The sequence below is a fragment of the Hemitrygon akajei genome, chromosome 8 (assembly GCF_048418815.1).
Source record: "Hemitrygon akajei chromosome 8, sHemAka1.3, whole genome shotgun sequence".
In the NCBI taxonomy this organism is placed as follows: domain Eukaryota; kingdom Metazoa; phylum Chordata; class Chondrichthyes; order Myliobatiformes; family Dasyatidae; genus Hemitrygon; species Hemitrygon akajei.
In genome coordinates, this window is record NC_133131.1 from 162,460,868 (window position 1) to 162,480,175 (window position 19,308).

Below are 19,308 nucleotides of genomic sequence, written 5' to 3' on the forward strand. Positions count from 1 at the left end.
TTAATCACCATTTTCTTGCAGGCATTAGCGAAGACAATAAATTTACGTTGAACTTTGATGAAGTTTGGAGTAAGTCTCTGTTTCAGGAGTTTGGTGTTGTGCATAACCTACCCTACAGAGTTGACCAAATATAACTCAGGCCTCAGTATTGGGGGCATTGATCTGTCAGAGGATACTACTACGAGTTCATTTCTCCTTCCAGTCAAATTGAACCACCTTGTAGATCTATAGGAAGCATTCACCAGTTCACTACTGTCAAGAGCAGGGATCACATACTTGATAAGGGGTCTTAGCCAAAATGTCGACTAATCGTTTCCCTCTATAAACATTGCCTGATCTGATGAGTTTTTCCAGACTAGAGTGTTGCGACGTTTCTGACAGGTGCTGTGCTAAATATACAGTGTATCGCCAGCAGGGGGCAGTAAACCTTATTAAACTGTTGACATTAAGCTGATGCAGATGTTTTATACATACTGCCAACACCAGGTGGTAACTCTATATAATCACCAATGCCCATTATCTATTACACATGCAGCTTTCAGACCACAGAAATTGCAAATTCTGGGAATGAAAGGCAAGGAGAGTCTGATGGCTCTGGGTCTGTACTTGCTGGCTTTAGAAGAAAGAGCGAGGAACCTTACTGAAACCTTTTGAATATTGAAAGGCCTGGATAGAGCGGATGTGGAGAGTATGTTTCCTGTAGTGGGGGAGACTAGGATCAGAGAGCACAACTTCAGAACATAAGTTCATCCCTTTAGAACAGAAATAAAAAGGAATTTCTTTAGCCAGAGGCTGGTGAATCTGTGGAATTCATTGCCACAGACAGCTGTGCAGGCCAAGTCATTGGGTATATTTAAAGTGGATGTTGATAGATTCTTGTTTAGTAAGGGTGTCAAAGGTCACAGAAAGAAGGCAGAAGAATGGAGTTGAGAGGGATAATAGATCGGCCATGATGGAATGGTAGAGCAGACTCAATGGGCCAAATGGTCTAATTCTGCTCCTATGTTTTATGGTCTTAGTCTAGTTCAATGCACAGTGTAATGATTTGATTTGTATGAACAATAAGGAAAACAAGCTTTTCACTGTCTCTTGGTACCCATGACAATAACAAACCATAACCAAATTTAAATATAACACAGCAGCACATTTCCAATTCTGTAAGATTAAAACTTACACACAAAAAATAAAGTCTTCTCAGGCTTCCAGCTGGGTGCAAAGAAGGCTCATCCTCTCTTTACACAATGATTCAAAATGGCGAATATTGCAGTGAACTTTCCCCCTGTAGAGGTAAGTGAAAAAGGATCTAGTGCTTTCCTGGTGTATATGATGAATAAACTCTTCTTGGTACAGTACCTGGCTGAAAGCCCAAGAATTTATTTCTCATGCATGTCAAGAATGCACGATCCTTACACACGAAAGTTTGTGTACATCTTGAAGGATGAGGCAAGGAAAGAGGTTACATTTGGGAATCATCACAATGCAACAGTGAGGAGGACAACACAGGCAGCACCTAGGTATCAACTACTGGCTGTAGGTTAATCATTTTCATAATGTGCAGCTTAAGCCAATGGGTGTGCGTTGAATGGCATCCAACTATAGAACCAGGGAATAAGACCACTGCCCACAGCCAAATTGAGCCCCCTTCTTCCAATATGTCAACTCACTTTTTAACAGTTAATTAATTTGCACCATTGTTTCCCAAACACAAGAGTTTCTGCAGATACAACGAGAGAAAATCTGCAGATACTGGAAATCCAAGCAACACACACAAAGAGCTGGAGGATCTCAGCACCGGTGGTCATGAATAAACAGTCAACTTTTTGGGCTGAAACACTGCATCAGGACTGGAAAGGAAGGGTGAAAAATAAGAAGGGGGATGTAGAAGGAGAAGCTAGAAGATGGTAGATGAAGCCAGGTGGTTGGGGGAAGGGGGTTGAAGTGAGAAGCTGGGAGGTAAGGGCTGGAGAAAAAGGAATCTGATAGGAGAGGACAGTGGACAATGGGAGAAAGGGAAAGAGGAGGGGCACTGGGGTAGGTGAAGAGAAGTTGCTGGAGAGGGGAATTGAAGAAGACAGAAAAAGTACCGGAAGTTAGGGAAATCAATGTTCATTCCATCAGGCTACCTAGGCGGGTGTTGCTCCCCCACCCTGAGAGTGGCCTCAGCGTGGCACAAGAGGAAACCATGGGCAGTAATGTCGAACCTGGAATGAGAACAAGAATTGAAATGGTTGGATGGAGCTGAGGTGCTCGACAGAACGGTCCACCAACCTAGGCAGGTCTCACCAATGTAGAGGAGAGAGTACTGGATGCAGTAGATGGCCCCAACGGATTCGCAGGACTGTTTGGGGCCCGGATTGGAGGTGAGGGAGGGGGTGATGATGGGGGAGGCACGAATGGACGAGGGAATCACGGAGGGAACGATCCCTCGGAAAGCGTAGCGAGATAGGTAAAGATGTGGTAGGATCCCGTTGAAGATGCATTTTTCCTTCAGATCCATCACTATCTGTTTCACGTCCGAGATTTAGAAAAAGATTCAGCACCTCGTGGAAAAATTGTTTCGTAAAACAATAAACTGAAGCAGGCTACACAATAAACTACGATTCCCAGCAACCAACCCGAGTAACGGAAAACAGGGCGGTATCAGGCTATGACCTCGATTGCAACCATTCATTGAGCAAGTATGCGATAGACGGATTCTCCGGCCAATAGCTAGCTAGCTTTGTGGTCCTGTCGGACGACTGAGCTAGACTGGCAGAGCGAAGCACCATTCCCGAGCAGCCACCGTGAAGCGCGCGAAGAGCAGGGGCGTGGCTGGTTGGCTGCTGGGTTGCCAACCAAACAGCACAACAGCTGGCCGGCCGGGCGGATGATGGATAGCCCACTCCTGCAATGGAAAGGCGAGCACGCCGCCGCCAACGCCCAACGTAACCCAATCGGATAGCGGGCTACGTGAGGCGGGGGCGGTGACATCTGGTGAGGCGGGTTTCCGGTCGAGGCAGGAGGTGGGGGGAAGGGAGAGAGAGCGAGAGCTGTGCGACTCCGAACGCTCCGATACGCATGAGCTCAAAATTGAAAATACTTCAGGCATATATTCCCACATTTACTGCAGGACACCGCCTCATTGGCTTCGGTTCACAAACTTCGCTTGTGCTTTTATTTTTGAAGCCAAAGCGAAACTCCACATCCATGTAGTTTTGCTTTCTGTTGGGGTTCGAAGTTCCTTCCCCTGCTTCGGGGAGATTGGGTTCCGTCGCCGGCCAGAGACCTTTATCTTCCTCTGCTCACCTACCGTAAACTTTTGTTTTTAATTTTGGGGGGCGGGGTTGAGGCGCCGTTGTTAACATGCCACAGCCGAAGTCTCGGAAGGTTGCGATCCTGGGATACAGATCCGTGGGTGAGTAAGGCGCCTGGCACAAGCCCGGGCTCTGCGTTAAGGACAAGTCATCAATCTCTGGCAGAAGTGTGTGTGTGTGTGAGAGAGAGAGAGAGGCGACAGTCCACCGCTGATCGTGGCATCTTTTACGAAAAAAAAAATCCCCTAGCAAAGCTGCTAACTTAATGTCTGCCTTGGAGTGAAATCCAATTTGATCACTGTGTGTGTGTGCTAACCTCGGGTAATGGCTGACCTTCCTCCCTTCCTCAACCTTTTTATTTTGGTATTTGACCGAGTGGTGGTGTGCTACCGGTTCCAGCATGCCAACTCAACTTTATGTAATTTTATTGAGACGCAGTGGCGAATTTTCCTCGGCTCTTTTCCGTTTAAGGTTAACTTCCCCCCCACCGCATCCTGCGTGGTATTGTTTATTTTCATCTTTCTCCTCTTCCCCACCCCCCCTTTCTGTTTTTTTTCCGGCAGTTTCGACTCAGAAAGGAATTCTGTGGGAAAACTAACCCCGTGGAATTCCCGTCCTTAATTACCCTCCCCCTCCCCCCAAGCCGCCAGCTCTTTCACTGCCCGCTATTGTGATACAAACATTGTCAGAGTAAAGGTACTGCACATATTTGCTTGAATTTGTAATTTAAAAATAATAGGCTAAACAAAAGACATGAATCGGAGTTTAATTTCATAATTTGATGAGCCTCTTGGGGGAATGTTTTCTGTGAATGCAAGTTAATGCATGCCTATTTCCAGTATTTGGATTATAGTGTTTTAGTCAATATTTTTAAGCAGTTTTATCTACCCTAGTAATCGTTTTCAATCATATTAAATCCATTTGATGCTGGGAAGGTCAGGTCTGCAGCATTTTGAAATTGTTATGTTTCACAAAGTAAATATGAAACAAGATTTATTTTATACGCTTTCAAGTTTTTTTGATTGTGGTTAGATTAAAATTTGCATGATGTATGTGTGTTCCCTCGACTTCTCCTTCCTGAAGTCCACATCAATTACGTGGTCTTACTGGTGTTGAGTGAAAGGTTGTTGTTTCGATGCTACTTGCCCTGCTGATCTATCTCACTCCTTTACACTTTCTCGTCACCAACTGAAACTCTGCCAACAATAGGTGTGTCATCAGTAAATTTATAGATGCCATTTATAGATAGCTACGCAGTCACGGGTATAGAGAGGGTAGAGTTATGGGCCAAGCATGCATCCTTGAGGTGCGCCAAAGTTGATTGTTAGCAAGGAGGCAATGTTACCATCTGAGGCTCTGCCAATAACAACTTACTAGTATTTTTGTATGAAACTGATCTATCTAGTGAGGATGTGACCTCTTTTTACTGGTTATGTCAGCTGTTATAACAGGATAACGTATGTTCATCAGATATCAATGCTCACATCAGTGAGACACTTTATGCAATGTTAGAACCATTAGTTATAAATTGGAAGTACAGGTGTCCCCCGCTTTACGAATGTTCGCTTTACACCGCTTCGCTTTTTACAAAAGACCTACATTAGTAACCTGTGTTCGTATTACAAAGAGGATTTTCGATTTTATGAAAATTTTTCCCATATAAATTAATGGTTCTTCACTTTACGCCATTTCGGCTTAAGAAAGGTTTCATAGGAATGCTCTACCTTTATAAAGGGGGGGGGGGGAAACACCTGTAACTTGTCTACCAAATTGTTTTTCCCACTAGAAATGTAGTGTGCATTTAAGTGAAAAAAGATCAAGGAAGCTGACATAATACTAAACTCAACCATGAATTAAATCCAATGCATTAGCCTTTCTATATGCAGCTTGATTTGTCCAATTTTTGTATGTTCTAATGGTGAGCTGATAGCCCACTGTATGGGACATTAACTGAATTGGTTCTACTAGAACTGGTTTTGAATGGTTTACACTCAATGATCACTTTATTTGATACCTCCTTTATCTAATAAAGTGGCCACTGAGTGTATGCGTTGTGGTCTTCTGCTGTAGCCCATCCACTTCAAAATTTGAAGTGTTGTGCATTCAGATGCACATCACTGTTGTAACATGTGGTTGTGAGAGTTACCTTCCTGTCAGCTTGAACCCGTCTGCCCATTCTCCTCTGACCTCTCTCATTAACTCTCACTGGATTTATTTTTGTTTTTCTCACCATTCTCTGTAAACTTTAGAAACTAGTGTGTGAAAATCCCAGGAGGTCATTGGCTTTTGAGATACTCAAACCACCCTATCTGACACCAATCACTTGCATCACATTTCTTCTCCATTCTCAAATCAAGTCAAGTCACATTTTATTGTCATTTCAACCATAACTGCTGGTACAGCACATAGTAAAAACGAGACAACATTTTTCAGGACCACGGTGTTACATGACACAGTACAAAAACTAGACTGAACTACGTAAAAAACTACACTAGACTACGGACCTACCCAGGACTGCAAAAAGTGCACAAAACAATGCAGGCATTACAATAAAAAAAACAAGACAGTTTGATGTTTGGTCTAAACAGCAACTGAACCTCTTGACCATGCTTTTATTCATTGAGTTGTTGCCACATGACTGACTTAAATATTTGCATCTTGAGAATTTTTCATTGTATAACAATTATTGTCAGACCTACGTCATATAATTGCCCTTCTCCAAAGATCATCTTCTTGTGGTGGAGGGTCTGGAGCTTAGTTCCTGGTAGGATCAAGGGGGGAGGTTCCAGTCAAAGAGCAATCCAACCAAGACTTCAATGGTGGAGCGGGAGGAAGATGACACGTTGCAACAACAGTGAAGGTGGAGGAAGGCTGCAGTGGTGAAGGGTCTCCAGCTGTTCTGCAAACCATTCCCCTGGACCCTGACCCTGATCTGTCAAGGACTGTGTAGTGGCTGCCCATGCATCAGCCTCCCCATGTTAAACAGTCATCACATAAGTGTTTGCCATTAAGGGAGGAGCCCCTGAGGACCACATAATCAACTGGAGTGATCACACTCAGTACATGCCTAGAGTACATCTGACCAAATGGTTCCAGCTATACCCACACAGCTAAACCTCTCACCATTACTCTACAGATTTATTTCCAAGAATTGCAGAGTTTTATTTTTCAGCATGTTGCTCCATTTTCTTTAAGGTCAATCTATTTTTAATGTTTCTGGATTTTATACCTTTATACTTGGTTGAAAATCCTATTCCACTTGTTCTACTTCATTTTAAATCCCCAGCAATACTCTTCCTTAATCTGTGTGGTATTCTGATGATCGAGTGCTTCTTGAAAAGAACGAATACAGATGTGTAAGGCACATTGTTAAATCTTATAAATGTTTCCATTTCCTCTTTTAATCTTGTGTGGGAGATCCAAAATCATCTGTTTTAAGAAAGTATTGAAAGTTAATCTTAGTAATTGTACACTACGGTGAATTTTTTTTCTGTTGGGATTCAGTTTGTTTATGACCATTCTTGTAATGTTTTTGCTTGGGTTTAGGCTTCTGATGACTCTGGTATTTTTGTTTTTGAATAAAAATTTAATAAAACTGCAGATGCTGGATATCTGAAATAAAAGCAGAAAATGCTAGAAAACGTTCAGGAGGTTGGACAGCTAACATGAAATAAGAAGAACTGAATTTTTCAGGTTGACTGGGATATTTTGTTTTCTTGCCACAGATACTTGTTTTCAGTATGGTTGTTATTTTGCCATAATTGGCATCTACATATCGTCTCTGCAGTCGAGCTGAAGATCTGCAAATGTCTCCTTTGTATTGCAGGATTTGTGTTGCTCATGAAAATAAAGATGTTACTGTTCAGACCTGAAACTGCTTCGCAATCTATAGACTTTGAAAATAGGTCACTCAAAATATTCAGGTTGTATAATGTGTAAGGAAAACTAAGTTGTAATGGTTAAATGATAGAAATATATCGTCATTCATATGCAGTCAATTAAAGCAGTGGTCACGGATTAATGGTATTTCCCCAATCACCTCTGTATGCTGACACTATGCAGCTTTTCTAAAGTTGTTGAACTCTAATTTTTATTTTATTGCATACAGCACAGAATTGGCTCTTTGCTGCCCAGCAATACCCCGATTTAATCCTAGCATAATCACAGGACAACTTAAAATGACTAATTAACCTACCAGTTGGTTTCTCTTTGGACTGTGGGAGGAAGCCAGAACACCCGTAGGAGTCTTTCGCAGTCACAGGGAACAAAGTCCTCACAGGCAGTGGCAGGAGTTGAACCCTGGTTGCCTGTCCGGAAAAGTGTGGTGCTGTGCAGTGGGGAAGCATTGTGCCAGCTTGATGAATTAGTCTCTCTGGGGTAGTGTCGGAAGCCAATGACAGCTTGGCTCAATGTAGGAGTCAGACAAAGAGACGGGATTGAGATCGTGTTTGTTTAAATGGAGCAGTTGAGTGAAGCGTTCATTTGTGTAGACATTTACACCAAATGCATTATACTAAATTGAGGAAGGTTCAAGCAAGTACAAATGTGCCTGGAAGTATTTTGAACTCCTGGTTGTCTTAATGTGTAAACCATGTCTTTCTAGTCAGTGGAACTGGAATTGATTTGTTATTGTCACGTGTACTGAGATACAGTGGAAAAACTTGTCTTACATGCTGTTTGTACAGATCAAATCATTACACAGTGTGTTGCTGTATTCGTAGTGACAGGGAATTTAGATTTTAAAGAACAAAATGATTATTAAAGCAGTAATAAGTGGATTTCCAGGGAGCCACTTGCAGTGATTTTCATGTCCTGGTGCTATCTTGCAGGACATTATGGAGCAGATTAGGATGTTGTGAGGGCCTACTTTCAGAATGCTGAAAAGGCTGCATTTCATGACCAGTGAAGAATGTTGAATATGGAGTCTGCAAAGGTGAAAGACAAGGTGAACTCGTGCTATTGATCTGGATAGGATGGGAAACAGTGACAGTGGAATTGTATTTTCAGTTCTTTAAATATAAACTCTTATTTGAAGGTGTGTACACTGGAGGCGGTGTTATGCTGTTTTAACCATTTAAGTTTGCAACTTCAATGCTAATTTTCTACTCAGGTATTTGGAAATGGTCTTAAAATGTTTTATGCTGATTTCAGTAGGTTATTGACTGGATTGACAATTTAAAAGAGCTTTTCAAGGGTTGTCCGGCAGGCATTGGCTGAGCATGGTTTGTCTATTTTGGTTCCTGGTATTGATTGCCGTTAGCACTCTAATCCTTTATAGAAAAACTTAGTTGTATGCTCTGGCAACTGGGTGAGTAATTGTTATTAGTGTATCTAGTGAAAGACTATTCCATTTTTCCACTAGCCAGAACTGGGCAAGTAATTTCTTGAAGTGGAATGCTAGGATACAAATGCAATGAATGTCATCATTTTCATAATCTATATATCTTAGTTTTCCTTGTATCTAAGGTGTTGTTATCTGTATATGATAGGACAATCACCAGATTTCTCTCCAAAATTAATGGTGGTTATACTCTTTCTCTTCATTACTGCGCCTTGTCCCATAGCCAGACATTCCTACTTGATGGGAGAACGTGATAAACGCAGTCAACAACTTCAAACACTTCTAATTATTAATGAATAGAACTTCTGTTGGAACTGACTCTAGTTTGGTCTTTCTGATATTAATGGAAAATAACCCAATTTGCTTGACAGTAGAAATAGGTTCAGTTGACATTAAATGAATTGCCTCTGTTGTACAACACACTCTCTGAGAGCTTTAATGAAATCTTCCCAAAACTGAAGGGAAATTAAGGTTTATCTATGCATCTGCCCAAAAATGTTCATGACAGTTCTGATTATCTGTGCACTCTTCACACTGTTACTGTCTGGAAGCAGGTACAGAAGCCTGAAGGCACACACTCAACTATTCAGGAACAGTTTCTTCCCCTATTCCATCTGATTTCTGAATGGACGTTGAGCCCATGAACACTACCTTATACTTTTTTCCCCACTAATTTAATTTAACTATTTAATATACTCTGACTAATTCAGTTTTCTTTTTCTCTCTATCATGTATTACATTGTACTGCTGCTGCAAAGTTAACACATTTCACAACATATGCTAGTAATATTAGTCTGATACTGAGTCCTTAATCCTTTTTCTTGTCAATCTCACCCCAGCTTCCTTTCCTCTAGCTGCAAGTCAGTCACATACATTGCTTCTCTCCTGTAATCTCAACTTCCTGCTGTAAACAAAATGATCATGCTAATAGCAGATTTTTAGACTAAATTCAGGTTATGTTTCCTACCTAGTACAGTATCCAGAGGTGTTAAAGGCACATGGTTATTTCTTTACATTAGTTGGGAGATTTGAGTTCAAAAGTCCTGAGATGATCAGTCACAGACCACTGCAGCACAGAAACAGGCCCTTTGGCCCATCTAGTCTGAGCCATTATGTTGCAGCTCTGTAAAACTGGTTAGACCACTTGGAAGTTTTGTGCTTAGTTCTGGTTACTTCATAGGATGGATGTGGAAGCTTTCAAAGAGGTGCAGAGGAGATTTACTGGGTTGCTGACTGGATTGGGAGCATGTAGCTAGGGCCTTTCTCCTTGGAGTAAGAGTATGAGAGGTGATGATAGAGGTTTACAACACAAGAGGCATAGACAACCAGAGGTGTTTTCCCAATGGCATCATTTTAAGGTGACTGGAGGAATGTATAGGAGGGGTAGGTCAGCAGTAGTGTTTTTACACGCTGGGTGTTGCGACACGCTGCCAGCGGTGGGGTTAGAGGCAAATACATTAGGCACATAGATGAAAAAAAATGGAGGACTCCATAGGAGGGAAGGGTTAGATAAGGTAGATTTAGAGGTCAGTACAAAATTGTGGGCTGAATAGCCTGCATTGTGCAGTGATATTCTATGTTCTGTTGTCAAATGCAGCTGTTACACTCTTCGTGATACTCCTGATGTCTGACCCACAATTCCCATCTTGTCAAAAGTCACCCAACTATCACACTCTAGTGGATTCATTGTTTCTACATGTTTCTAGACCAGTGACTCCTACAAACTTGGGTTTGAGGAGCTGAGAATTACTGAAATATAAATTATAGTAGCTGTAACTGAAATTCATTAATCCAAATCTGATTCAGTGCCATGGCATTCTTTCAACGTTACTGAAATGTTAGAATTAAGATGATCCCTGATAATGCCTTTTATGAAGAGAATTCCTTTGCTGACTGGCCTATGTGTGATTTCAGATCCACGTCATTGTGTTTGATTGCTACAGATGCCGGCCTTTGTCTTGATAGGTGTCACTGGCAATTTATGCCACCCTTCAGTTCATCATTTATACTGTCAGTAAAGGCTTTCACAGCTCTTAAACTATGCGCTTTAATGTGAAGGGTTCTGCCTCTCCAGACATTCAGATTTTTTCTCTGCCATTTGGGTGTAAAAGTTTGTTACATCTCTCTAATTATGCAGTTACTCTGCTCTTTGTAATAATTAAAAAATATTTTTTCTATAGAAAATTACTCCAGCTTAAGCGAAGAATGAATTTCTAAAAATGGCGTTTAAAGAAAATTTCTCCCATCTCAGCCACAAAAAAAATTGCAGACACTTTGTACTGACAATATTTATGTAGATATATATCTAAATGACATTTAATTTATCGTTATATTTGCAGTTTAAATGAAAATGCAATCATAATTTAAAACTGAATATGATAATTCTGTGCAGTATTATGAAGTTAAAATAATAATTTGCTTAAAATAGAGCAGTTTATATGTTGACCCATGAGCTTTTAATTTGGAGGTCTATTAACTTCAAATCCTGTACACTTAATTTAGAAATCATGTTGCCCTCAGATTTTGTCTGTTTCCCAAAATGGATCTAATGTTCAGCATATTAATTGACCTTCAAATAAAGCTGGCAATTAAATATGGCAAAATCAATTTAATTTTGTAATGTTCGTGTAGCAGGTCTCTGGTTTAGCAGAATATTTTCTGCAGTGTATAAACCATGTAAAACAATTGATCCATTGTATTCATTGTTGTCAGTAGTATTTGATATTCTGTCATTAAAAGTGTTTATATTTGTTACTTTGGCATGATGATGGATAGAGTGAATGTTTCCAGTACTGGGGGAATCTAGGACCAGAGGGTACAACCTCTGAATAGAAGAGCATCCGTTTAGAACAGCGTTGAGGAAGAAAATTTTTAGCCTGAGTTGTTGAATCATTGCCACAGATGGCTAAGGGTCATTGGGTATATTTAAAGCAGTGATTGAATGGTTCTTTATTGGGGAGGAAGCATCAAAGGTTACAGGGAGAAGGCCGAAGAATGGGGTTGAGAGAGATAATGGATCAGTCAAGTTGGAATTCTTCTTGTTCTTTGAACATGTGTAGCTTCCCCACTTGAAAGAGATTGAATGCGCCTACCCGAAGGTTTTTTAACTGGATTCCACTCAATGACCAAACAACTTTTCCTTTTTCCTCCTTTTGTTTTTCGAAAGTGCGGCAGTTTGATAGTTCCATTAGTTCCATCAGTCATTAGTCTAGTCATTAGTCCTTAGTCATTAGTAATCCGTCATAAGTCATAAGGTGAAAACGCTGGCTGCCTCTCGGACTTTGTAGATGAATTCCGACCTGCACAGTCTCCATTTCTCGAATGGACCATCATGGTCTCCGACCATTATGTTTTCAAACCAGGTGAACCCTCCCAAAGGTCCGTGAGCTCTTCTTAAGCCTCACGCCATTTCTGAGAAGTGCCTGCGGCGATGATCCCTGTGGCGAAGCTAGCGCTAACCCAAACATCGTGACAGCAGTGCTCTTTTCCATGAAACAATCTCTCAAGTTATTTAAAGTTCAGCATCTTACCGCAGATTCCAACGCTGCTCCCAGACTGCCGCTGTGACGCTGCGGGGTCCGCCCAATGTTCCAGGCAGAAGCAGCACTCAAGCAGTAGGTTCCATCCAGTCTTATCAGTGGATTCTTGCTGTTACTTTAAAATATTATTTTTTTTGCCTCTAGGTCCCAATAATTTCTAGAAACTCAAGTTTGACTTGACAGGCAGAACGGCATAATTATGCTCCCATGTCTTATGGTCTTATTTGAACTTGGAGAAATGTAGGTATTTGTTTCAAACTGAAACAGTCATTCTTTATAAGCAGCACCTTGCAATGTATACTGTTAGGGTTCTTAAATCATATGTTCCCTGAATAATTGTTCTGTATGAATTAAGCTTTCCCCTAGTTAACAGAAGGATTGGTACCTAAAATAAATCATTTTGCAAAAAAAAAGTTGTATATCAGGTAGTGGATAGTGTGGAAAGAAGCCAGAACCTAGTCAATCACCTTTTAAAGACGGAATAAATCAAAAGCAAGCTGTCTGTTTTGACAAACTGAAACTTACAAGTCATTCATCCAGTGGCCATTACTGTCAAGTGGAAGAGCACAGGTGTTTGTGTGTTTTCCCCTATTTAAATAGTATGGTTAACAGGCTTCTTTCCTTGTGATTGAGTCAGTGTTACTGGAAAAAAGTGATTTCAAAATGTGTTCCTTGCCTTTCATTGCAACAGATCTTTGTTAAATAATTTAAATGAAGCAAAACAAAACTTTGTTGAGCTGGAGATTTATGTTCACAAACTGTTCTACTACCTTAGTGGGACATAGCAATGTTTCAGAATAATATTATAAATCAGCAAATATTTACTTAGTATAAATAAAGCCGTGGAGTACAGCAATTATTTAATGTGTTTTTGTAACCTTTAGTTTACATTCATATACTCTCTTTATTCCATAGTCAGTAAATACTTTATTCATTATGAAGGCTGCATAGAGCATAGAACAGTACAGGCCCTTTGTCCCAAGATGTTGTACTGAACTTTTAACCTACTCCCAGATCAATCTGTTTGTTCCTGTCCATAGATGCTGCTTGACCTGCTGCATTCCTCCAGCATTATCTGTGTGTTGCTCTAGATTTCCAGCGTCTGAAGAATCTCTTGTGTTTATTAGTTTTTGGGTTGCTGTACAGTTGAATGTTGTGATTTTTTTATGAAAGCAGGGTTTTTACAGCTTAATTGTGGTGGGGCCACATGTTTAAAAAAAAACCCTGCTTGGTCTGAGTGTTCTTGTCACTCTGCTTTGTTTGGCAACCGTGGTTGGTCTTGATTATATCTCTATCGCCATAGGTCAGCTCTAAATGTATTGAGAGCATGTTGTCCTGCAGTCTTGGATCCAGAGCGGAAACAAAAATGCACTGCTGTTGCTGAATACATAATGCTTCACGGGGAAAGCAATGGCGATACACTGCTCAACAGATAAATTCTAACTAATGATAAAACTCAGCAAGTTGCAATTGGTTATACAGGTATATGACTTTACAGTTCCAACAGGGTAATAATAATGCACTGTGGAATATTTAAATAGCTTGCTAACTTCACGTTATAAAATTTATTTTCTGGCCAGGAGCAAAATCATAACATTTGAAATGGCCTTTTGGTGTCTTTAGTACTGTTTCCTCTGAATGTAGCTGTCAGTGCAGCTATAAAGAAGGCAAGACGGTGGACTATATAACACTGAAACTTCTAGAGATGTACCATGGAGCATATTCTGACTGGCTGCATCACTGTTTGATTTGGGGGGGGGGGGGGGTGTGGTGGAGCTACTGCACAGGATCAAAGTAAACTGCAGAGAGATGTAAGATTAGTTAGCTCCATGGACACTAGCCTATGTAGTATCCTAGACGTCTTCAGAAAAGCAGTGTCCATTATTAAGGAACCCCACCACTCAAAGCATGCCCTCTTCTCGTTAGGAAAGAGGTACAGAAGCCTGAAGGCACACACTCAGCAATTCAGGAACAGCTTCTTTCCCTCTGCCATCTGATTTCTGAATGGACATTGAGCCCATGAACACTATGTCACTATTTTTAATTTTGTTTTTGCACTACTTATCTTAATTATTTTATATATACTATAATTTAATTTTTTCTATATTTATATATTGCATTGTACTGCTGCCACTAAGTTAATAAATTTCATGATGTGTTGGTGGTATTAAACCTGATTCTGATTCTGACGTATAGCTCAGCCTATTGAAGCAATTAGGCTGGGCACATTCTTCAGATGGAAAATGCTTAAATGACCTAAAGCAAAGTGTTTGCAGGAATTTGGGAACTGATTAGTCTCTGAATGTGGAATTAGCAAGCAAGTACGTAAGGAAGTTCCACATCTTTGTTCAATGAAGTAAATACCATGGAGTTATAGTACTAAAGGTGCTTCCTTGTTCCTTATTGTTGAAACCAGTAATAGGAAATGCAGCTGTACAATGGTGGGCAAGTTCTTGAATTTGGAGTGGTAACCAAATTTTGAAACTTTTGCTTGGGTTAGGTGTTCTGTAGAAGAAATGAATCTTGCTGTTGGCACATGGGTTTATACTGACCTCATTAGTTTATTTTGAACCAAGCAATTGGTCCTTGTGAAAATGGAAAATTTACTCTGCCATTGAGTGCACAAGTTCCATATGTCTAGTGAGTGCATCCAATCGGTGTGTTATGACAAAAGCTTTCAAGTCTTGAAATCTGAGCTGATCAGTCGGAAGTGAAAATTTGCGACAGTAGTCTTAGTTCAAAGTTGTTGGTCCATAATTTATCATTAAATGGTATTTTCACAAGCATACTATTAACAGTAATTGTGCTTGTCTTCATTGTTAGGATTTTTCAATGTTGTAAACTTTTGAAGCATTTTGTTTTACGACACCACCTCTGTCTTTTTAATCTATTAAAATGAACCTTGATATTTAAGTGCAAATAAATATTTTTATGATCTTTGTAGTGACCTGTACACCAGAGTTCTTCAAATTGTTTCCAAAATTGCTGTAAGTTTGTTAAGACATTAATGGACTAAGCTAAGAACTGAATTGACTTTCTTTCTTACATCTTTCACATACATGAGGAGTAAAAGTCTTTACGTTATGCCTCCATCTAAATGTGCAATGTGCAATCATTGTAATTTATAATAAATAGAACAGTCAGTGTAACAACAATACACTCAAATCAGCGTGATGGCCTGGCGGAAGAAGCTGTCCTGGAGCCTGTTGGTCCTGGCTTTTATGCTGCGGTACCGTTTCCCGGATGGTAGCAGCTGGAATAGACCATGGTTGGTGTGACTTGGGTCCCCAATGATCCTTCGGGCCTTCTTCTCACACCTACCTTTGTAAATGTCCTGGGATCGTGGGAAATTCACAACTACAGATGCACTGGGCTGTCCACACCACTCTCTGCAGAACCCTGCAATTGAGGGAGGTACAGTTCCCATACCAGGCAGTGATGCAGCTAATCAGGATGCTCTCAATTGTACCCCCGTAGAAAGTTCTTAGGATTTGGGTGGCCCATACCAAATTTCCTCAATTGTCTGAGATGAAAGAGGCACTGTTGTGCTTTTTTCACCAAACAGCTGGTTTGTACAGACCACATGAGGTCCTTGGTGATGTGGATGCCGAGGATCTTGAAGCTGTTTACTCTCTCAACTCCAGATCTATTGATGTCAATAGGAGTTGGCCTGTCTCCATTCCTCCTGTAATCCACATTCCTCTGTTTTTGCGACATTGAGGGAGAGGTTGTTTTCTTGACGCCTCTGTGTCAGGGAGGTGACTTCTTCCCTGTTATTGTTTGAGATTAAGCCAATCAGTGTAGTGTCATCAGCAAATTTAATTAGCAGATTAGAGCTGTGGGTGGTGACACAGTTATGGGTATACAGGGAGTAAAGGAGGGGACTTAGAACACAGCCCTGAGTGGCTCCTGTGTTGAGAGTCTGAGGGATGGAGGTGAGAGTGCCCTCTCTTACCAGCTGCGATCTTACAGGAAGTCCAGAATCCAGCTGCACAAGACCGGGTCGAGGCCGAGGTCTCTGAGCTTCCTGCCGAGCTTGGATGGAATTATGGTGTTGAATGCTGAACTGTAATCCAAGAACAGCATTCTCGCATAAGCATCCTTCTCCAGATGTGTGAGGACGGTGTGTAGAGCTGTGGCTATTGCGTCATCTGTCGATCAGTTGTGTTGGTAGGTGAATTGTAGGGCGTCCAGTTTGGATGGTAGCACGCTACAGATGTAGTCCTTGACCAGCTTCTCAAAGCATTTACTTATTATTGAGGTGTTTCCATGTTGAACAACTCTGACTCTGTGCAGGACAAAAAAATCTATTTAATTAATACACATCCACCAGTCAAAACATTAAATTCACCTACCACCAGAAAGTGCCACAGAATGCACTGTCTACAATGTGCACTTGTAATGCTAATTCGACAACACTTTCTAACCCTCACTACAGAGGGCATGGGTAGCAAGTCATGAGCACATCAGGTCAGTTTCCAAGTTGCATCTCATCTTGACCTGGAAAACTTTCCTTCATTGCTGAGTCCAATCCCTAGTGTTTCCTCTTCCAAGCTGCTATTGGAACACCTTCAGCAAAAAGGCCAACTGATCACTACCATCTCAGCTGGAACAGTCATGCACATACTTTACTTGCAAACGCTGCAGTGAAAGAAATAGCATAATGCCTGTTAGAAATGGAGTAGAAAGCACAAAATATTTTTGAAATAGTGAATGATGCTCTGGTAAGAATTCTTTCTACTGAGATTAATGCCTCTATCACAACATAGTATCTTTTGATGAATTAATTAGGCCTACATTATGAGCCAGAGTGAAATGCGTAAGTGCTTTTGGTATGAATTGTTTAATGTATATTTTCATGCTCTGGAATAATAGCTGTGTAATCTGTACATCTAATAAACCAAGCGTCAGTACAACCCTGAAACTGTATTTCTAGATATGATTAAATGTCTGAATGAAAGCTGTTTTTTCACCCAGCATTCTTATCAAGTCTATGTAACAGACACCTTCATCAGAAGCTGGTGTTAGATATTTTCTAATTCAAAACCTCTGACCTTAAAATGGCATGCACATTTGAGTGCATGAAATTTTTAAAAAAGGCTTTTTTCAATGTTTATGCAAAAGGTTGTTAATTTCAGCTACATAGAAGTAATTGCAGAGTATAAACTGCTGCTTTAGGCATTAGCATTAATTATTTTCACAGCATGTTTCAACAAAGTCAAGTTGGGATGTTAGTAGAGAAGGTATTTTGTCTTTGTATTCTACTACATCAGAAATGGTCCAGGTTGGAAATTTTAAAGTTATATTCACAAATCTACTCTATTTTTAATGTCTCCTGTTAGTGTAAATGAAATGCCTGGGAAGTTTAGTGCCCAATAAGCAAGAGGAAAATGCAGAGTAAAGGGCAGCAGCTCTCAAGAGAATCTAAAGGGGTAATAAATTGGTTTATATTGTTGTACATACTGGGGTAGAGTAGAAAAAGGGTTTTAATTTTGGCCATCCATACAGATTTCATTTCAGCAGTGCATTGAGGCCAGACAGGAAAACAATAACAATGTAGAATGTAGTGCTGCAGTTACAGGGAGGGAGTGCAGGCAGACAGCAAGGGCGCAAGACCATGGCCAGGTGAATTGTGAGGTCAAGAGTTCATCTTGCACTAGGGGGCTATTCAGTAGTCTTAAAATAGTGGTATTGAAGCTGTCCTTGAGCCTGGAGGTAGATGCTTTCAGGCTTTTTTATCTTCTGCCTGGTTTTTGTGTGTCTGTGTTTGCTAGGGGTGGGGGTTGCAGTGGCGGGAATGATAGGGTAAGACAGTGGTCCCCAACCACCGGGCTGCGAGGAAATGATATGATTTGTCGATATAAAATGATATGAGTCAGCTGCACCTTTCCTCATTCCCTGTCACGCCCACTGTTGAACTTGAATGCACGCGAGGTCATTACCTACACGAGGACATCAGTCGCCTAAGCGCAATGATACCCTAGCGCCAGGGATCACTGGTTGGTCTTGGGTAACCGGCCGCCTTGCGCAGTGGATGAGAAGTGCCGTTGCTACTGGCCTGCAGCACGGACAGATGGGCGCCGCCTCTAAACCTATTTAGCACACAGAATGTTTGTGGGGAACCCGGTGCTAAAATATTTGCAGACGACCTAATTCAGGCTCAGGGTTTCATAAGTAGCAGAGCAGCTACTTCGCTGCGATCTACTGAAAGTCATCCCTCGAGCTGAACTTTTGTTGGCCGTTCTCTCCGGAGTGCAACCGCCATGGCCCCGGTACGGGGACCTCCGGCCCTTACCTTGGCCTCTCACTGGTGTGTTGCAATGATTTTATATGTTCATACGAGGAAAATTTAGACTGTGTGTTTAATATCCAAACGTTACTTAAAATGTTATGATGCTATTGACTTATTAGTGAGTTATAATTGGCTTATCACTATATTCATGGGAGGAAAATATGCGCTGTGTGTTTAAATTCATTAGATAAACCCTTTTAGAAATGAAATTGAGTGTATTAGCCACTTATAAGTGACTCATAGTTGACTTACCACCTATATTCTGGTTGTGATTAACACCTTCCCCCCCTGCCCCCCCCCCCCGTTCCAGAGATGCATGGTTAGGGTTAGTAATTTGCAGGGATGCTGGAGGTGCAATGTTTGCAGGCTGCCCCCAGCACATATTCAGACTGCTAGTCATTGACGCAAAAGACAAATTTCACTCTGCTTCGATGTGCATGTGACAAATAAAGCTAATCATCATGCTTTATGAAATACTGGTGATAGTATTAAATCCTAGTTTGGTTTCCAGCTGTGATATTTTTACAGCAGGCTGTGGCTTTAAATTAGATTCAATGTTGGCTCAGTGGGAGAAGCCTGAGAGTTGTACATAGTTGCCTTTCCAACTGGAGGCCTGTGGCTAGTGGAGAGTGGCAGAGATTGGTGCTGGGTCCGTTGTTTTTTGTCATCTATATCAACAATCTGGATGATGTGGTTAATTGGATCAGCAAGTTTTGACCATAAGATATAGGAGCAGAATTAGACCTTTTGGCCGATCAAATCTGCTCCGCCATTTTACCTTAGCTGATCTATTTTTCCTCTTAGCCCCGATATCATGCCTCTTCTCCCCAACCCCCCAAGCAC

General features: G+C 41.0%; 1 protein-coding gene across 1 annotated transcript in view; it reads left to right on the forward strand.

The window, feature by feature from the left end:
* Positions 1-2,985: 2,985 nt before the first annotated feature.
* rheb (Ras homolog, mTORC1 binding) overlaps positions 2,986-19,308 on the forward strand; it is a 94,512-nt gene continuing 78,189 nt past the window's right edge. Inside the window, exon 1 of the mRNA XM_073054954.1 lies at positions 2,986-3,394. Coding sequence (XP_072911055.1) covers positions 3,343-3,394 — 52 coding nt within the window. The 5' untranslated portion in view covers positions 2,986-3,342. The remainder of the gene's footprint in view (positions 3,395-19,308) is intronic.